Source organism: Lichenostomus cassidix, chromosome 1 (genome assembly GCF_008360975.1).
Source record: "Lichenostomus cassidix isolate B80296 chromosome 1, HeHo_3.0, whole genome shotgun sequence".
In the NCBI taxonomy this organism is placed as follows: domain Eukaryota; kingdom Metazoa; phylum Chordata; class Aves; order Passeriformes; family Meliphagidae; genus Lichenostomus; species Lichenostomus cassidix.
In genome coordinates, this window is record NC_139479.1 from 64,132,144 (window position 1) to 64,151,395 (window position 19,252).

The 19,252-nt window shown below is 38.0% G+C and overlaps 1 protein-coding gene across 1 annotated transcript in view; it reads right to left on the minus strand.

Moving 5' to 3' along the window:
• FREM2 (FRAS1 related extracellular matrix 2) overlaps nucleotides 1–19,252 on the minus strand; it is a 120,040-nt gene that overhangs the window by 23,907 nt on the left and 76,881 nt on the right. Inside the window, exons 7-16 of the mRNA XM_085060982.1 lie at nucleotides 15,595–15,744; nucleotides 13,483–13,692; nucleotides 13,031–13,228; nucleotides 11,032–11,196; nucleotides 10,769–10,951; nucleotides 8,080–8,210; nucleotides 7,005–7,163; nucleotides 5,809–6,112; nucleotides 3,076–3,207; nucleotides 2,113–2,444 (exon numbers count right to left, since the gene is read on the minus strand). Of these exons, the coding sequence (XP_084917108.1) occupies nucleotides 2,113–2,444; nucleotides 3,076–3,207; nucleotides 5,809–6,112; nucleotides 7,005–7,163; nucleotides 8,080–8,210; nucleotides 10,769–10,951; nucleotides 11,032–11,196; nucleotides 13,031–13,228; nucleotides 13,483–13,692; nucleotides 15,595–15,744 (1,964 nt within the window). The remainder of the gene's footprint in view (nucleotides 1–2,112; nucleotides 2,445–3,075; nucleotides 3,208–5,808; nucleotides 6,113–7,004; nucleotides 7,164–8,079; nucleotides 8,211–10,768; nucleotides 10,952–11,031; nucleotides 11,197–13,030; nucleotides 13,229–13,482; nucleotides 13,693–15,594; nucleotides 15,745–19,252) is intronic.

Here is a 19,252-nt window from a genome sequence, read left to right on the forward strand (position 1 = left end):
TATGCATGTCCTCCGAAACTGAATATACAGGTTCTTCTAATTTACCAAAATATTGGAATGGTACTTGTTTTCTCCTCTGTTTACATGTACATGGACATAAAGAGGTTTTATTTAGACATACATTTGTCTAAAGCAGTTATCCAGCCTTTTCTCTAAAGGACAAAGAAGTATTTAAAATGGAAAGGATTTATTCCAGGTCTTCCTTCCTTTTCACTGAGGGACAGGTGGCTTGCACAATTACAGCTGCTTCAAGTTGAGTGAGCTTATGTGCTTATGGTTGTGTGGTATGGGAAATAGGAATATATGGTTGCATATTGCCTGTGCGTGAGGAGACAGTCAAAGGAATGATGAGTCAAAGAAATGAAGAAATTAAATCATTCTAAGAACAGTGAAGACTGCTGTAATTTTTATCTTGTGGGAATGTGTAAGGTTTACATCCCACACTTGGATGCCTTCCCTTTCCCTCTGACAGGTTCATAGATCTAGTGGAATGTACCTGTAGGAGGATTTGCTTTCAGCAGAGGCCAAGCCCAAGAAGAACATGGACAGTGAGCTTCCAACACCAAGGCAGAGACCTTGAACTGGTCTCTGTAACAGATAAGGAACCAGAACTGATGACAAAGCACTGAGATGACATATCCATCAAGGCCTTTGCATCTGAGAAGGGCAGAAGGTCCATTTTGTTCTCATCTTCTGACTTAGAGAATATGATCTCTAGCTAAGAGGGGCACAATGTTAGGAAATCAAGCAAGTATAAAACAGATCCTGGCAATTTCTTGTCCAGCAAACAGACTGTATAATTACCTGTGATCACCCATTGAGTAAGGCAGATTTTAGGCATATAATTAAAGCAAAATCAAAACAAAAAAGTCAGTTTATCTCATCAGATATCTTTACGTCCATTGGGGATTATGCTTTTAGGAGTAAATTAGCTCTGTTGTTGCACATGCTTACATGTTTCTGTGGGCAACGACACACCTCCCACATCTGCTTTATTGCATTTGGGACTAACAAAATAAGAGTTGGTGCAAATAAGTTTACTGAGGTCTCACAGAAGATGGATCCCTAGCAAAATGTCTAAAGAGCAGAGAAATTATGGCCATTTCACAAAGCAGCCTCATTCTTTTCACAATGATTTAACAAGGAATGCTAGTGCACGAGGAAAGTGAGTTAGCTGTGGATAGACTTCTCTGATATGTCTTTCTTCCAGCCTGTGGGATTAGTGCCCTAATATATTTTGTAGTACATAAACTTCATAGTAACAGCCTTTGTACTGCAGAGCCTGAGTGGGATCAGACAGGCTTACATAGTAATTATAGAAGGAAGACCCAGGGATTAATTTCACTGTCACAGCTCCAGAAGAAATCCTGCACCCTTTTCCTTCCACATTATTGTGGATTTCTAGAAGCCATTTTCCAAAGTAGACCTGAAGTTCTCTCCAGTCTCTTGCTTTTAACTCACCAACACTTTTACAGCTCTGTTCTTCAGCCATTCCACATTGGCAGCTTCTTTTGCTTTCTGAACAAGTAATTTTCTGCTGGGTAATGTGAGACCACTGCGCTGTCTGCACAGATGGATTGTGTTACCCAGTGAACGAGAGATCAGCAAAGTCAAGCTGCTGGTAGGACACTGAAGTCCACTGTTATCAGCAAGAAGTCTCTCCACAATGCTTCAAAACTGTTTTTTAAGATATACCACAACTAATACTAAATAGCCCAACACTACTGATGTGCTAAAAGCAATTCTTCGGAAGGCTTTCATTTTAAGAAAAGACTAAGTTGGCTCACTATACAGTAAAAGTGGAATTGGTTTGTCCCAAAACACTCCAGCAATCTACTGGGAGAAAAACATAGCAAATGTAATTCAAACCAAATTATTCACTTAATTTTAATTGGGCAAGGATTTTACATAAGGCCTATTAGCATGTAATGGATATTGACAGTTTTAAGAAATAAGCCAGCTTTAGGGGAAGTCTGTTTCTTCTTAAGAAAAATAAAACCACTTTTCAACTAAGTTATTCCTAAACTCACTTATTTTTACTAGCACAGATGCACTATAAGGGAAATATTTTATTACAAGAAAATGGTACAAAATCAAATTCCAGTTCCATACCTGTCCATCTGTCCCAATGGTGCCTCCACAATCTGTGAGGAGCTCGGACATGTCATAGTAGCTACTAAACTCCCACAAACAGGCTTCCAGATTCAGGTTGCGGTAGAAGCGCAAGGTATTGAAGCCTCTGATTGCTGGGCTGTATTGATAGGGAATGGTCTCTCCAATCACGTCTGGATTCTTGGTAGCGTCAGTTAGAAAACCATGGTGGGTCTTTACTTCTGTGTAATCCAACAGGTTGGAGCATTTATGGTTTCCAACTCTAGTTCCATCAGGGCTAAGTGTCAGCTCAAAGTTGGAGAGCTCTCTTGTAGAAATAACAGGCAGCATGCCTAAAAAATATTAATTTATAGTACTATCACTAAATGTCAGTGGTCAGAACTTCTTGATTTAGCCCAAATTTGTAAAACACAAAACATATTTTGCAGTGCTTCCGTATTTTGTACCTACAGCAACTACTGTACTTTAAAATTCAAAGAAAGTTGAAATGCTAAGTATGTATGAGAATTTTACCCACAATAATTGTCTGTATACTATAAAAAGACAAATAAAATATTTCTAAATGTATCAATACTTCAATATATTAATATATAACATATTAACATTGCAACATATTATTAAATGAAAAAATAGTGTGATTTTTTTCAGAAGCACTTAGTGATTGAACGGTATATTTCTATGCACTTCAAAGGAGTTTTACAAAGCTTAGGTCTAGCCCAACATTTGTAAATCATGCAGTTAATCTGAGAACGCTATTGTTCACATCAGAGACTATATATCAATACAGTATCTTATGCAACTTGTTGAAAACTATGCTTATTCATTCAGAACATTATTATTTGATCCCACTGTTAAAAGATTATGCTATTAATTTATCTATTTAAAATAATATGTCCAATAAAATAGCTCAAATAACAGCATATTGTATAAGTTCTCTTGACTCCACCGGTGATTTTCGCATACCATCAATATGTGGCATTGTGACTGTTAGTTTGATGAGGTTGGCATAGTCAGGATCTTCTGGGCCAGTGTAGCGCAGTTTGGCAGAGAATGGTTCTGCTCCAACTACTCCTGATATACGAGGCTGACAAAGACCTAATGGAAGAAAAGAGAAAGTAACCTTACTTTATGTCCACAGGAAACAATCTATACTTTCCCTACTATTTTAGATGTACTTTTCTTCCACTGTACAGGTATCCAAAACAACGAGAATTTTCTTGACTGACAGGTAAACATTTTGAGAAGCATTTTCCAGAGGTTACAACAGGAATTTATGCAAAGGAGGATTCAAATTGAAATCATTGCTCGATCAACAGGACCACACTTTCAGGACAAGATGATGATACTGCATCTGTGCCTTTTCAGTTGTACATGTCAACCTTACTTGCAAAGCCAGTGCCAAGTGCCATACTTTCTTACAGAGGTCTTCAGAGGCATGTGTTTTAATTCCTCCCACCATCTTAAGTTTTATGGAAGATACCTGACCAGTATTCAGTTGGTTTTGGCACTGGATTGGAGTATGCCCTCACAGGACTTTATGAGCCTCCTGGTCCCTTTTCTGTAGATTCTGTAGTTTTCTAACTACAAAAGTGCATTTAGAAAAATTGTGTCAAAAGATATCCAGAAATACTCTGCTCAGAACAGAGCTAGCTTCAAAGATGGATCAAGTTGCTTAAAGCCTTGTTAATTTGAATTTTGAATTTTTCCAGGAAATGAGAATGTATAATTTATTTCAGAAGTCCTTTCCAGTGTTAGTTCAATGTGTTCCAGTATTAGTCCTAGTTTGTAGGACCAGAAAATTGGGTTTGTAGTCATATGATCTGAGATTATATGCAACTTCTAGTTGCACAGTTCAATGCAGAAGTGTCTGCATTCTGGCAAGAATCACACAAGCATCATAGCTGTTTGTCATGTGGTGGCCAAAAGATCACAAGGTACTCTAAGAAATAAATAAGCAGCTGTGGAAAATCAAAGCAGCTCTCTTTGCCCATTTCTGAGGGATTTCAAGAAAAGAGGAGGCAGGCCCTCCTCTTGGAGAACTTACTGGTTCTGGTGGAGCTCATCTTGCTCAACATCTCCAAGTTGGAAACTTATGTCTATAGGTAACAGAATTTCTTTTCTGCACATGATAGCTTTTTGTTTGTTTAGCTAGTTGGTTGGTTGTTGGTTTCATTTTTTTCCCCTCAAATGCAAGCAACATTGCTAAAGAGACTAAATACAATTTTTTGGACAATCTGAATTCCTTTTGAGAATTTGGTCTATGCACCAGAGGTCAGGCATCCTCAAAATGGAAAATATTCAGGATTTTGGCAGGTTGCTTTGATCATTGAATTTCTTTCCTTTCACATCACAAGTTAGCTCAGGTACTGGAAGTAATTTATGCATGACAACTAAGCCCTGAGCCTTAGCTAATTAGCTCTGCTAATTTGTCGAGTGTAATCCAAATAATGCATTATAACACTAACAAAGCCAGTCTGTTTCATATAACAAAACCAGCTCACACAGTACAAGTTTGTCTGTCTTTAACAAGCACTACAGAGCACCTTGTAGACAATACCCTTAGGCAGAATCCTCTTTAAGGTGTAGGATTCCTGATTAGTTCAAAGATGACTTGAATCTACAGTCAAAATACGGAATAAAGCACAGGGGTAAAGAGAAATTCTGTTCACTAAAGTTCTTAAAGCCCTTCATATAAAATATAATGTTCTAACTAAAATATTTACTTGATAATGCCTAGAAAATGAAAACCATATTGCAAATGAATGATCATGCCATTTATCTCACATAAACTTCAAGAGTTAATGTAGCTAGCAAAGCAGCAAAGATGACACAAAGAGCCAAATGGCTGCAGAAGGGTAATAAAATAGTGTTTTGCACTTCACCTGGTTTGCTGATAATTACTCATTCTCCATATTAAACAATAGACAAAAGTATCTGTGATTTCTGTAACAAAATAGCCTGTGCTATCAGACTGTACTTGTGTGCATGGCAGTGGCTCCACGTCTGCTTTATAATGATATTCAGTATGAGTTTCATGAGTTGTCTGGGCAAAGGAGGTAGACTACACTAACTCTGCTGGCTGAGAGAATGCAGCATCAGCTCAGTATTGGTTAGGTGCCAGAGAATCAGAGAGAGACAAAGAGAGTATCAGAGAAAGAAGGAGGATGAATAATTATGAATACCTTGACCATGGAAAAATTCTGTCCATGCCCTGTTATTGGACACCAGTTGCTTTAGTTCTTTGTCAAGGAAGACACTGATTCTCAGGGGTCCAGTGAGGCCTGAATGCCAAACAAGGTTTTTCTTCTGGCTAGGCATTCATATGTCACTCCCCTCTGGATTCTCCAATGTCTAATCGGAGCTGAGACTGTGCTGCACCATTACTGCAGTTGAATTCAAAAGCCAACAGAAACCAGGCTTCACTAATTACATTGCACATTATATATTCTTGTCAACATAAATGTTTGTTATGTGGATTATTATTTAAAGATGTGGAGAACTAGGAGAGATGAGAAACATTCTCTTTATGCAATGCTTTGCTTTGTTAAGAGAGTTTTTGCACCAGCTCTATGATCAACAGAAGAAAAGTTGAGATTGTAATATCAAAATGCCTGACCATGTAACCAGCTTTTGTTAGGACTGAATTTGGGATCCAAAAGAGACCTGTGAATTTTGCAATAGGTGATGATGTCTTACCTTCTGATGTGCTTATAGTGACAATAGGGCTCATAAGCTCAAGACCCTCATTCCCATCTGAATTCACAGCGCGAGCTGCACACTGGACACGAGAACCAGCTTGGAAGTAAATGGAGTCGAGTGTGATCATCTTAGAGGAAGTGAAGAAGGTGTCAAAGTCAACCTCCTTCATGGGGCTGGTCACACCATCGGGGCCAGTGGGGGCACTCACAAGCCACCGGTACCGTGTCAGAGTATTGTTGATGTTCTCGCTGGCACATATGGAACCAGTCTTGTCAAAGTCTTCATACTTCGGATTGCAAGCCTAGAGAACAAGGAAGATGTGTTAACAATTTAATTGCTTCATGCCAAAGGCATTTTAAGTTATCAAGAGTCACAAAACTCAACAACATGGAACTGTCAATCCCAGTAAATCTCTTAAGAAATCACCTTATTTTGACAGTGATGTGTTTAGCAGTTAGGGCAGATTAAAAGGCATATCTAATTATGCCTATTGAAATACAGAATTTTTTTAAAATTATGATTTATAGGTGAAAATGTGGAATAGTTACAAAGGGACAAACTACACTCCCATATACTACTTGTTTGAACTTCTCCCTTTGATCTAATTCTGCAAATATACTTTGCATTTCAAGATTTATTTTTTCGATTTTTTTATTTATAAGAACCATTCGACTTGTGAAATTCCTGTGCAAAAGGAATGTGTGAAAAACAAATGTAAGACAGACAAAAACATTCATCAAGGTATATGAATATTTATGTAAAATTTTTAAGTTGCAAAACGACAATGAAAGAAGCCTGTAGTCCTTCAGCACTCATTTTGCAGCCTGTGGCACTCATTGAAAACAATGGCTCATCTGTTATTTCCAGTGATTTTAATTCTGCAAATTAAGGCAGGATAATGCAGGAAATAGTAAGGTCATGCACAGACATAGCATGAGTATCAATATCAGACTGCTCTTAGTGAGGAACAAGTGAAGCATCTTTTTATGCTTTCTGTCCTCCTGAAAACAGATTCATTATCCAGACAAATTGGATTAGCTCTAAGGATAATTCTAGCTTGAACTAATATGTGTGACTAATGTGTGTGAATATTATGTGTGACTCACAGCCATATGGATTGATACTGTGTGCCTAAACACCACTGAAAAAATCCATATACTGATTTTGTTCCATTTTTCCACAGAGATACTCACTGTGATACAGATGACAGGATAGCCAGCTATGGGACTAGTTCTGTCTTTGGCTTTAGAAGTATCATCATATATCAAAAGAGATGCAACTTGAGGGACAGAGGGAAAGGTGACATCTGCCATGCTGTTCATTTCTTCTATGTAAACAATGGCCTTGGCTGTCTGACAATGAAAAGGACAGAAACAGTTCTCTGTGAAAATTTAAATAAACAAGGGGATTCAAGCTGGACCTTGATCAGAATATGTCTAGCCTTCAAAACGTTGTTCAAAAAGAAGTTTTAAAACATCAGCTGGATGAGCTATTGAGAAAGAGTTGAGGCACTGAAGTACATTGCAGAGTACAAAAGGAAGAGCTAAAATGAAGGTTTTCTTTTCAGAACAGTGAAGATCCCAGACCTTTATCCTAGTCTCCCAGCTTTTTTGTTATTACGTCAGTATTCTGGCAGAAGCCTCCATGTGCACTATATGCTTTAATGCCTGGTGGAAACAGGGTGTTTGCCATCAGCAAAGGCTGTGTCTCTTCTGTCTGTCTGGAGTCAGACTGTACATGGTGTGACACTGATAAAGCAGACAGGGAATTTCACGAACATTTTATGCCAAATCAGAGGAATATACTGTTTAAATTAAAAGTATACAAGGTATAATGATAAATAATATTAATGTGTGGCTATTTAATCTTACACAGTAAGAATAATATTAACATGGTTTTGACAGCAGAAGTCATATTTCACCTGAAATCACTCTTTTTACAGCATAGAGGTTATATTGTACTGCCAGAGAGTGCTTCCAAAAGGACATGAGTTTTAAAGACTGATTGTTTGAGGAGAATGTGTGGAGAATGACTGTCTTGAAGAATTCAGTCTTTCATTGACTCTGTGGCCCCATCAACGTTACTGCCTGGGCAACAGACTGTTTTATGTAGGTGCTGCTGTGACAGGGGGAATGACCCTTTTTGTCCTTTAAAATACAAGCCAAGATGGTGTGAATAAACATTAAAAGAAGAATAAGACTATGAGCCAGAAAGCAAGAAGTCTGTTTACCACATTTTCCTGTTCAGGACTTTGCATGGGCTTGTTACCTGTATTTCTGCAACCATGTTCTCATCAGGCTTCAGGTGAACAGTGAAGGCCTCTCTCATCTCCCTTACTCCATCAAAGAGAACTTCAATCTCCACAAAGTGCTGTGTTTCACCCTCCTTAAACTCAATTTCTGAAAACATAATGAGACACTTAAAAATAAATCTGTTTTTCATAACAAGTCTTGATTCTAGGTCCAGCCCCGAGAGATTGCAGTTAATATTCACTTTTCAAATTACAGATGGTTGTATACTTAGTTTAACCTGCTTGATGCTACACATAATAATAAATAGCAGTGGACACGTGGCAATCCCTGAAAATAAGTCATTCACATCATCAAGAGATTTGCAAAGATCTAGATTTAATCTAACAGAACTTAATGTTCAGGGTCCCACACTGGAGCAGTTCTGAAGAACTGCAGAGCATGGGAAGGACCCACACTGCAGTTTGTGAAGGACTGATTCCTGTGGGTGGGACCTCATGCTGGAGCAGGGAAGAGTGTGAGGAAGAAGCATTAGAAATAACATGTGATAAACTGATCACAACCCCCATTCCCCTGAGCCACTCAGAGGTAAGGAATTTGGGAGTGAAGTTAACCCCAGGAAGAAGGGAGGGATGGGAGGAGGGTGTTCCGAGATCTAACCTTATTTGCCATCACTGTACTCCGATTTGATTGGTAATAAATGAAATCAACTTTCCCAGGCTGAGTCTGTTTTCCCTGTGCTGATAATTGGTGAGTGATCTCTCCCTGTTCTTATCTCAACCCATGAGCCTTCTGTCATATTTTCTCTCCCCTCTCTACCTGAGGAGGAGTCATGGAGCAGCTTTGGTGGGCACTTGCTGTCCTGCCAAGATCAACCCATGACACAGACCAAGTTAGAGAGTACTATGATTCTTGATTGTATTAACTACTGAAGAAACAAAAAGTAGAGAAACAATTTAACATTTGTGTCTGGAAAGGGTGAGAGTGATAATAACTAAAATAATAGGTGCATTTTGAATATTTTTATTTTTAGAGGATGTCAAATTCACTTTGAAGTTGGTATAGAAATAACCAACAGAAACTTAGGACCAGAAGAACTTGCAGGGAGTGATGTTCTCATTGTTATATAGAAACACCACCATAATCAAAATATACCTGGTGAGAAAGCCTTCTACACCCCAAAGGGACAGGCACAAAAAGCATTAAAGCTGAAGTGTGTATGGGAAATAAGGCACAGTTAGGTGCTAGAGACTGATCAGTAAAGCAAAATGCTAAGAAACACTCTTCCTCTCCAATGCCTTCAAACCAGGACTGGATGCCCTTGCTGAAAGATGTATTTTCTCCAACCAAAGTTATTTGGATCAATACAAAAGTAACTTGGGAAAACTGCGACAATTTTGCAATCCACAATGAGTTTGATAAGGTGATCTAATGATCCTTCCAATCCTAAGTGTTATTAAGCCAGGGAAATAAGCTTTGTGGTAATGACCATATAAACTCATATGTGTGATAGCTAAGAATTTCACTGATTTTCAGTTAGTCACACTTCCTTCAGAAAACCCAATCAAGCATACAGGTTTTGTACCCACAGCTGAGTGAGAAGATTCCCTTAACTCACAGGTATTCTCAAACCTGTGGGGGAATCCTGCACATCACAAACCTTTCTCAAAGGCCTCTGGCAGAGGCTGAGAGCCTCTTGTTCTGCAGTAGCATGTCTCCCTTGAAAACTTTGCTCCCATGTGTTGTCAGTGCACAGCAGGGAGAATGTAAGCAAGACTACACCTAAAGGTAATGCATATAGGATAAAAATTGAATGACACTAAAAGTTCTGGTGGTTTTCAGGGGGAAAGAGCAGAACTCTAAAATGCAGAAAGCAAAGTGACTGGAATTAGCAAGCTCTGGGTTGATGATTTTCTTATGGCCTACAAATTGTCTTTTCAGATATCACTAGTGGCAAATGCCTCTCCTATGGAATTTGAAGACAGCCCAATGTTGTTGCTGGATGCTCAAATGTAAGTCATATCTTTCCACTGTACTGGACTCCAAAATAGTTTATCCAAAACTGTGAAAACACTCCAGCAATGAATGATTAATCTTAAAACACAGAGTAGTATCATATTTTATCATAAACTTTAGAAGAAAAAACTCCATTAGTCATTCCCTAAACCAGGTAGGTGGGCTATTAATGAAAAGAAGTTTATCAGCTAAGAAATTTCTCATTCAGTTGCACTTCTGTCCTCATTCATCACTAGCATGGAGCAGCAGGCAGTGAATTCAGAATTACAGAAGGAAAACTTTACTATTGTGTACGTAGAAAAATGAAAAGAAATACACATTAATTCCTAAATTGCTCAAGAAAAAAACACACAATCATATCCTATGGGTAGATGTTTCTACAGAATAAGGTTATTACACTCTGCAAATATTACTAAGTTTAACTCACACGTGTCTTTCACAATTACTTGAGCTACAGATGTTTTCAAAGGAGTCACAATTCTTTTGTAAATATCTTCATTAATAAGCAGTATTCCAAGAGCAATTGGCTGCTGTATACAACAGGGGATCTGCCCACACTGAATTTGAATAGCAAAATGCATGTTGGGATATAGTTATTTAGTATTCTAATTATGAAGTTATTTCATTTTTCAAATATGATGTTATAGTCATGAATGAAAACAAATATTTAGATGTGAGAAGTAAGATCATACCTTCTGATATAGGGTGATAGTCTTCTCCAGAAGTAGCAGATCCATCCTTTGTATGAACTCTCACAACAGAAACTTTGGAAGTGTCTCCCAGACGAAGCACTGGGATTTTCACAACTGCTACTTGCCTTGTGTCCTTTGGTTCGCTCACACTAAATTTGGTCTCACCAAACTTAATAATAGCCTCTGTATTAATAAGAAAAAAAAAGTTTTTAGAGCATGCAAATGGGCTTCCAAAAGCCAGTAACAACAAAGTATTCTCTTACTGTCAGCATCATCCCGAATCCTTATCAGCGTCTCGTTTTGCTCGCCAATAGAGGCACCAAAGGAAGAATCACTTCTTGGAGTGCCAAGAACCAGGCGTAGTTCTTCCTCCTCCTCATGGAAAGTATCATCCATAAGCACCAGCGTGCAGGGCTTCTCAGTTTCACCTGCAATCATTCTCAAGGTAGTATCAGGCAGAACTCAGGTGTTCTTTGCTCTGATACAGCACTTTTCTCCAAGCCCAAGGCACCACAGGCTGCCCCTGCTGGCCAAGGCATCTGCCTTGACACCATACAAGTTAATGCGCAATGACAATAGTGAAAGCAGGATTAGTAATCATTACCTTTCTATGGAAACTCATTAAACTGGAATCCCCCATTTGGGGACTTCTGTAAGACAAGTTGCTATTTGGTATATTCACTTTACATGTGTTACTCTTTTTGTTTTACCTGGGAAGAAAATGCTCCTTCTCAGTGACCTCTTCTATAGAGTACACTTAAAAAATAAATACTTGCACAAGCAGAGCAATAAAAACTTCCACTAATACTAATGGTAATTTTGTCCTGAAGTTTTATATCTCGTCTCTTTTGATTGGACACTCTCCAACTGTGTGGACCTTCAGTTCTGGTATTCCATTTGATTTTAAAGTCTTTTGAACGCCCATTGATTGCAAGTGACAATGAATATTGCCTTAAAAATGCTCCTGCACCCCAGACAAATGGAACAGCACAGAAGGAGAGAGATGAGGTAAATTTACTGTATTTTTTCATCATTACACATGCAAATATGATCAAAGCTCTTCAAGATAAAGAACCAGACCAGGATGGTGACTGTGCTCATTTTCTGAGGTTGCCTTCCTCCCCTTCCTGCCATAGAAAACAAATTAACCATTAGGAGGAGAAAAAAATGCAAAATATTCTACCTGCTCATTGTTACATGGGAAATGTGAAAACTGAAATGAAATGAAACTGCTGATTAAAGATAAATATTACACATACCTAAGAAGATTATGGAAGCAAAATATAATTCTAGCAGACCTCCTTGCTACTTGCCTTTGCAGAGACATGGTAGGGCAACACTCAAAAAAAGAGAAAAGTCACTTCCTAAGTGGTCCAGATCCATTAATTCTTACAAGTTGGACTCTGTCCTGGTTGCACAGAAGCAATGGCAAAGGTATAGAGTACGTGACAGCACTAAAAGCTGAGGCCAGCTCTAAATAAAGAACTGAATGCCACACTTTTTCAAGAGAACTATGACACTTGTCTACAGAAACACAAAGGTTGTAATTTCTGTGATAAGGGCATACCAAGGATTTCATGCTGATGACAGAACTTGTTTGAGGCTTGTAAAAAATATCACATTTGTGCAAACTTCAAAGACTAGAAGGCCAAACTGCCTTCTGCACAAGTAGAAGGAATTAGGCAATATTCTTTCAACATAGTAACATTTGATTTATTTACATTTCATCTCTGATATGAGATATGAAGTACCTGATATTGGTGGATCTATATCTATCTATATCTGGGATATTAGGAAAACCTTGGGGGGAGAAAAAAACTCCAACAGGAATTAGAGAGCATATACCTATTAAAAGATCTATTACTCATTTCAGTGCAACTCAAATGTATTTACCAGAAATCTGCTTAACAAAGAGCAGAACTTCTGAAGTTTACTCTCTGACAGCAGATCTGTACTTCTACTGTGTTAGGCTGAACCTGCTTTTGCTACCAAAAAGATCCTGGCACTCAGGCTAAACCTATACGAACATATACCCCTTTGGTTCTTATTGATTATCCCTCTAAGTCAGAAGTGAAGCAAACAGAGACAACATCATCCCATTGTGTAAGAAAAAAAAAGCGCTTTGTTTTCCAGAGTGTTCTTTTTGGCACTACTTTATGAGAAGGCACAATTAAAACAAAGCAAAACAAACAAAGCAAAAGAAAGCAAAGCAAAACAAAATGTGGTAGACTAAAGGCTTCTAAAATAAGATCAAGAACTTACCAGGAAGGAATGTGATGATGGAACTGTCAGTATTAGGACGTTCTTCAAAGTCCATCATTACCTGAGCTGAACCTTGCCTTGTATAGCATCTCACAGTGGATGTGTATCGGATATCCCCACTCCTAGATATCATGGCAGAAATCTGCCCATCATTTTCATTGGCTACATACACAGATTCTTTGAACTGCATCTTTGGCACTGGGCAGAAAAACACAGAAAGCACATGTAAAGTATAACTGCAGAAGTTATCATACCTTCCCTCTACTATTTCACATTTATTTATGCTACACTGCACCAGATATAGAATGCAAGCAGCCAGCCAGCACACTATTTAACACATCACCTCCAGCTGAAACAGGTACACTCACTAGCACCAAAAGGACGACTGCTATTTGTGTAGTGCAGAGATGCATCTCCTGCATAAATGTGAAAAGGAAAATAAAATTACTCACAATCTGACACTGAGTCATTGATGAAGATGGTGGTCTTGCTGGGTTCTCCAAGGGCAGCATTCATGGGCATCCTTAGCACAAGCTCAAACTTCTCAGTTCCCTCTAACACTGGCTGTCCAAGATCATCCAGAATTATCACACGAAATGTCTGCATATTGACTCCGGGAGAAAAATCCAAATTACGACTGATGCCGACATAATCTACTCCAGCTGCCAGTGGAAAAGAGATGAAAATAGCATTAAGCATTACATGTAACTAGAATTAAAAATATCTACCATTAGGCAGTTATTTGTAGGTAAATATTTTTCCTTTATAATGTCAGTGTTTGCCAAATTCTGGCATTCATGTAAAGCAAAACTATATTTGGGTCATTTAAGTTGGACTATACAATAAAATAAGTCAATATTAAATAATTTTTTGTTTAATGATGATTGGAGTCACAAAATGAGGCTGATTCTGTTCTGCTGTAAACTAACAGTTATTACAGAAAAACTAATGAAATTTGCTTGAAGTGAGAAATGAAAGTAAGCAAAAAGCTTTGAGAGGGACTCTGGAGATGAAGCAAAGTGTTTCGGAAAGAAATTTCATATTATTCTGTAACAAAGATGGAAGTTTTGAGATGAATGTAAAAAGGAAAGGAGACAAGGCCAGTGAGCTGACTGTAAGGAAGAACGGCTATTCAGAGGAGCTGACAGACAGAATGAATGGAAAACAAACAAATCAAATTCTGCTCAGACCATATCAGATGAGGTCTGGCACCTTACCCTTAAAGGAAGATAGATGGGGTTTGTTTTGTTTTAAGCAAAGCAAACCAATCCATAACATGCCAATGAAAAGAAGGCAAACAAAACAAGATACTGAATAAAACATGACATAGTTTTGGAACCAAGGCATTAAAGGTATCTAGGACTTTAGAGAAGGACTCAGTTTTAACATTAATTTTTGGGGAGAACAAACAGCAGAGCTGTTGAAACAAAGCCTTGGGAAAACACTTCAATTGAAATTGCGATAAGGTTTGGAATTCTGTGAATTTGACAAAATTTGGCCAGATTAAATGTGATCATCATATGGGCACTTGCCTAAAGGCTCTGCTGCTCTTCTCCAGAGCTAAGCCTCTAAGGCAGGATTCCAGGACTGACAGCTCAGAGGAGCAGATCCATTGCTGCACTGGGGAAGGCCAAGGACCACATTCATGGTCTTACAGGCAGCTAGCCATGCCAGAGATTTCATGCTGTGACCAACAGACCAGAGAGCTCAAGAGCTGAGCCACTCCCAGTTTTTAATCCTAGAGGTCCTGGCACAATGAATGAAGATTCTTACTGAATTTTGATATTTTTTACCAGAAATAAAATAACTTAAATATTCAAGATTAGATAAAGACATCAGATCGTAAAAGCAAAGTTCAGAAATGCAGTAACCATGTATTTTTTCAGACTTAATAATTTTCTGTTTCATGAGAAAAATACATATATGTTATGTCACATACATATATATTATGTTTAGATGTTCCTGAAAAAACAATAAAGTTACACTCAGGATAAGCACCTAAGGAAGATAATTTTTATGCTGCCTCAATATGAATATCTTAGCTTAAACATTATGACACGTTTTGTGAAAAAAATAGAGTATGCTAACACTTGATTCTGCAGACAAAGGTTCTGTCCAAGCATCCAAGAACCATACAGCTGAAGCAATCCTGTTCCTGAATAGGATACTAGGTAATAATTTCTCATTGACTACGGTGAAAATGAGAGAAGCAAACTCAGCATGCTGCCAGTGATCATAACTGTGCTCAAAGCATGTTCTTGAGGCAGCAATCAACTGCCTTTGTAGCACAGTCTGTTATATGAGGATTTAAAGGCATTTCTCTTAGTGCTGTACTTCATAGTGGCTCTTATTCCCGTTTCTTTGAAATTCTATAACTACTTAATTTGTTCTAAGAAGAAAAGATCTGCTAAGAGCAAGGGGCATTGCTAAGAGCAAGGGGCATATAATTTTCATATTATGAGGCTGAAACTGTACCAACACCCTCTGAAAGGCAGCAGCATGCACCAGTGATGTGTCCCAGCATGTGCAGTATAGCAGCACAATGAAACCAGACAATAACTCACCCTCTGCAGTCACTGGCTCAGATTTGCGAGACCTCACAGTAACAGAGGCAGTTTTGGACAGGTCAGTTCCAGTCCTCCAGACACGGACCTCAACGTAGCCAGCACTCTCATCAACGTAGTATTCATCATTTCCAAAGTAGAATGCTGGTTCTGGTGAAAGAGGAGTAATTTCCGTAAATGTTTCTTTACCTTACATTGAAGTTAACAAGAGACCATAAAATCCACGTTAAACAATGGGGAGCACTTTGTTCAACTCAGTAAATGAACTAAAGCTCTTTTTTTTAAGGTTTAAAATTCTTCTAGCTATTTTCTGGCTTCTTTACAAGTATTGGTTTGTGTGGTTTTAGATAGCAGTTGTTATATCAGCACTGTGCTCTTTTTCTTGCCTCCTACATTTTCAACTTTTTGTGTCAGCATGTATGAATCTGTGTGCAAAACCAAATGTGGTATCTCATTAAACTTGTTTTAGTTGAATCCTGTGCACAAGCCAGAAAATTCCTTGCATTTTTCACTTTGGTGCAAACATACAAAGGTGAATACAGATAATGAAACCTTAACTTGAATGTTCTCACAGATTCCTGTTGCTAAAACCAGACTGGAACATGACATATAACTGGAGCTACTCTTGGTAACGTTTTCCAGCTAACTAAAGGGGCAAATGCTTAATTTTAGTTCCCCCACATCTAGCATTAAAACAAAATCAATCTTATTTCATGTAAACTGAGATGTTAACATCTTTATCTTAATACTAAAACTCCACATTCATAAGAAAGAAGAGCAAAAAGCAAAGGAGGTTAAGAGCTATTCCACTTAACAGACACATTGTTCAGCTTCATTTTTTCCTCCCTTTTCCAGTTCTCCTACCCACAGTAATTTCACAAAGTAAACAGCCTTAAAAACATATCCCAGCTTCATCCTGGTTGTATATCATTTCCCCTTTCCTTTTTTTTCCATTCCTGTTACTTCCAAACATGCAAGTAATGTCAGTGCCTCAGTGTTCCCTCTAAACAGCAGAAATCACAGCTACCTCTCCCAAATGTAGAAAGACCCACACAAGTTCTCCTTGTACTTCATCACAATTTTCTTATGCTGTCTTGTGAGAATTTATTATGCTCATGAGGCTACAGTATCACAAACATGTTTGAAATACCATGCAGCTTATGGCCAACTTGAATTCAGTCCACAAAGATCATGGTAATTGCTCAGTGCTCTGTGAGTAGCACTATGGATACTTCCCCTTCATCAAGCATAGAAAAAAAGCAAAAAATTCAAAGGAAATGACTGGAAAAGTTTACGGCTCTACAGAGCTAGGTTTTGCATACAGAAAAGATACAGCTCAACCAAACAAGGAGACATAAATCCTTTTTAATGGTGAGTGGAATTTGGACCCATCATTTCCATAAGTCAGATGTTTATAAGATTGTATGTGTGATGTAAAAGGTATGATTTCTATTACAATGGAACAAATGTTTTGGAATTGAAGAACCACCACAGTGTATGGCAAAAATGTCTTCTGTGGTAGATTGCTGAACAATGTAAAATAGCAACTGAATTAAAACTAACCAGAAATAATATTAAATTATTACTCAGTTATTACTAAGCCAAAACTTCATCTGACAAAGCAGCAGTTAATAAGCATTTTGGAACTGTATTCAAGAATGAAATTGCAAGTTTTGGAGAAAAGAATTCTCTCTTCTGTCTTCAAGGTTTTCCTGTATTTCACAACTAATAAAACAAAATTTAAAGGAAAAAAAAAAGCAAACAAATGAACTTCTTTAATATTCATCATCAATGAAACAATCGCAGCTGCCTCTCTACTTATATACTAAAACTAAAATCAAGGGCTGCAAGAAATTGATGGCACTAAGTGTATTTACTGAATAGTACAGATTTACTTAAAAATAGTACAGATTCATATACTTGCTTGAGAATTATCAAGGTCACCAACATTTGCAGGATGAAAGACAAACTTGGAAGAAGTCTAACTTTGGTAGGTGAAAATGTCAGTTCCAACTTAATTTTTTTTTTTAAATTTAACACTATGTGTATTTAAACATGTCTGTAATTGTGTGCACAGACAGACACACATTGATCTTACTTTATTTGCCCACAGAGACTGGATTGTCCCTAGTTGTTTTTATACCAGGGACTGCAAAGCTCTTATCGGAAACATTTTTAATAGGTGAACAGGATACACCCTCTCTACCTTTTGTGTAACTACTATTTGATGAGAGTTCTACTTACAGGGATACTGAAGCACTGGATATTAGACCTGCAAAGAAATGTGTCATTTCCAATATACAATGATCTTCTAAAATTCTTAAGATGGACAAGGGCTTTCCCAGCCTCTAGACACTAAAAATACAGAATGCCTACTCAGACCAAAGGGTTATTAATGTGCCAATAGCTAGATAAAGGCAGTTAAAAATATTATCAATTCTAATACTATATATGAAATAATGTAATTTCTTAACCAAGCATGCTTAGAGTTCAGCACACTTTCCCAATTCTAATCTCGTTCTTATGTCCCAGTGGTTCCGGAACTTGATGTGGACTTGGCTGCACCTCATTTTAAGCACTAAGTGAGAGGTACTCACATGGAGCCTGCTTGCTCTCAGTTTGCAAGGACAAAGATAGGCCATTCCAGGAGATTTCCCAGCACAATAGGCATACAGGAGGACAGGTGGGAAAGGCTGACTTACTGCAATCAGAAAAATCTGAGGAGGTGTGGAAGCATTCCCTTCTACTTACTGGCTACACAGGGAGCTTAGATCATCTGCCTTAAACTAGATGGAAGGCTTAAAATAAAATATTGTTTGTTTCTTGTAGCAATGCTTGCTTTACTGCTGCTGAAGAAGAATCCTCACACACTGTTCATTTCTGTAGTCACAGACAAACATAAAAACGTCTAAACCTAGCTTGCCTTGTACTTCAGAGTGAGTTTTTCACACTTTTTGAGGTATGTATGTTCCATGAAAGACACATTCTGCATGATTACCCATCCTAGGAAACAAATCCTTACAAATGTTTTCTAAATTCATTTCCTGTAAGCTGTGTTAGTAGCTCCCCAGGGGAAGTAGCAAAGCCAAGCTACTAACAGGGAAAGCATTGTCTATCTCAGGTCATGTCTGGAAAACACTCTGCTCAGTGACTGCAGGCTCACTTACAGCAGACCTTTAATCTAGTAATCACTCTGAAGAGAGACTACTGCAAATTTAATGGTTCCTCTTAGAGAAATAAGAGGAAGTTTTCTAAGGGTTTTTTTGTTCAGACCCACATATTTCACTGGCATGAAGTTACGATAATCAGAGGAGAAAAGTTAGGAGCTTTAGTCCCAGGTTTCTTGGCACAGAAATGAAAACTTTGCCTTGTCTTTGTGCTTAAAGAGTCAGAGGCGTATCTCAACTACAGCACTAGTCAGTCATCAAGCAGGAAAACAAACACACTTCTCATGTTGTTAGGAACACGTATAACTTTGAAGGTACATGGTAAAATCAATGTGATAGCACAAAAATATTTATTTCCAAAGAAGCTTTTCCTTTCAAAATTATATCCTCATAAACTGCTTTGGGAGAAATGGCAAAAGAGTAGGTTGTTTATAGAAAATCCTGTTGGCAGGATATTTAGGGGAAACATGAAAGAACAGACTTGTTTGTGC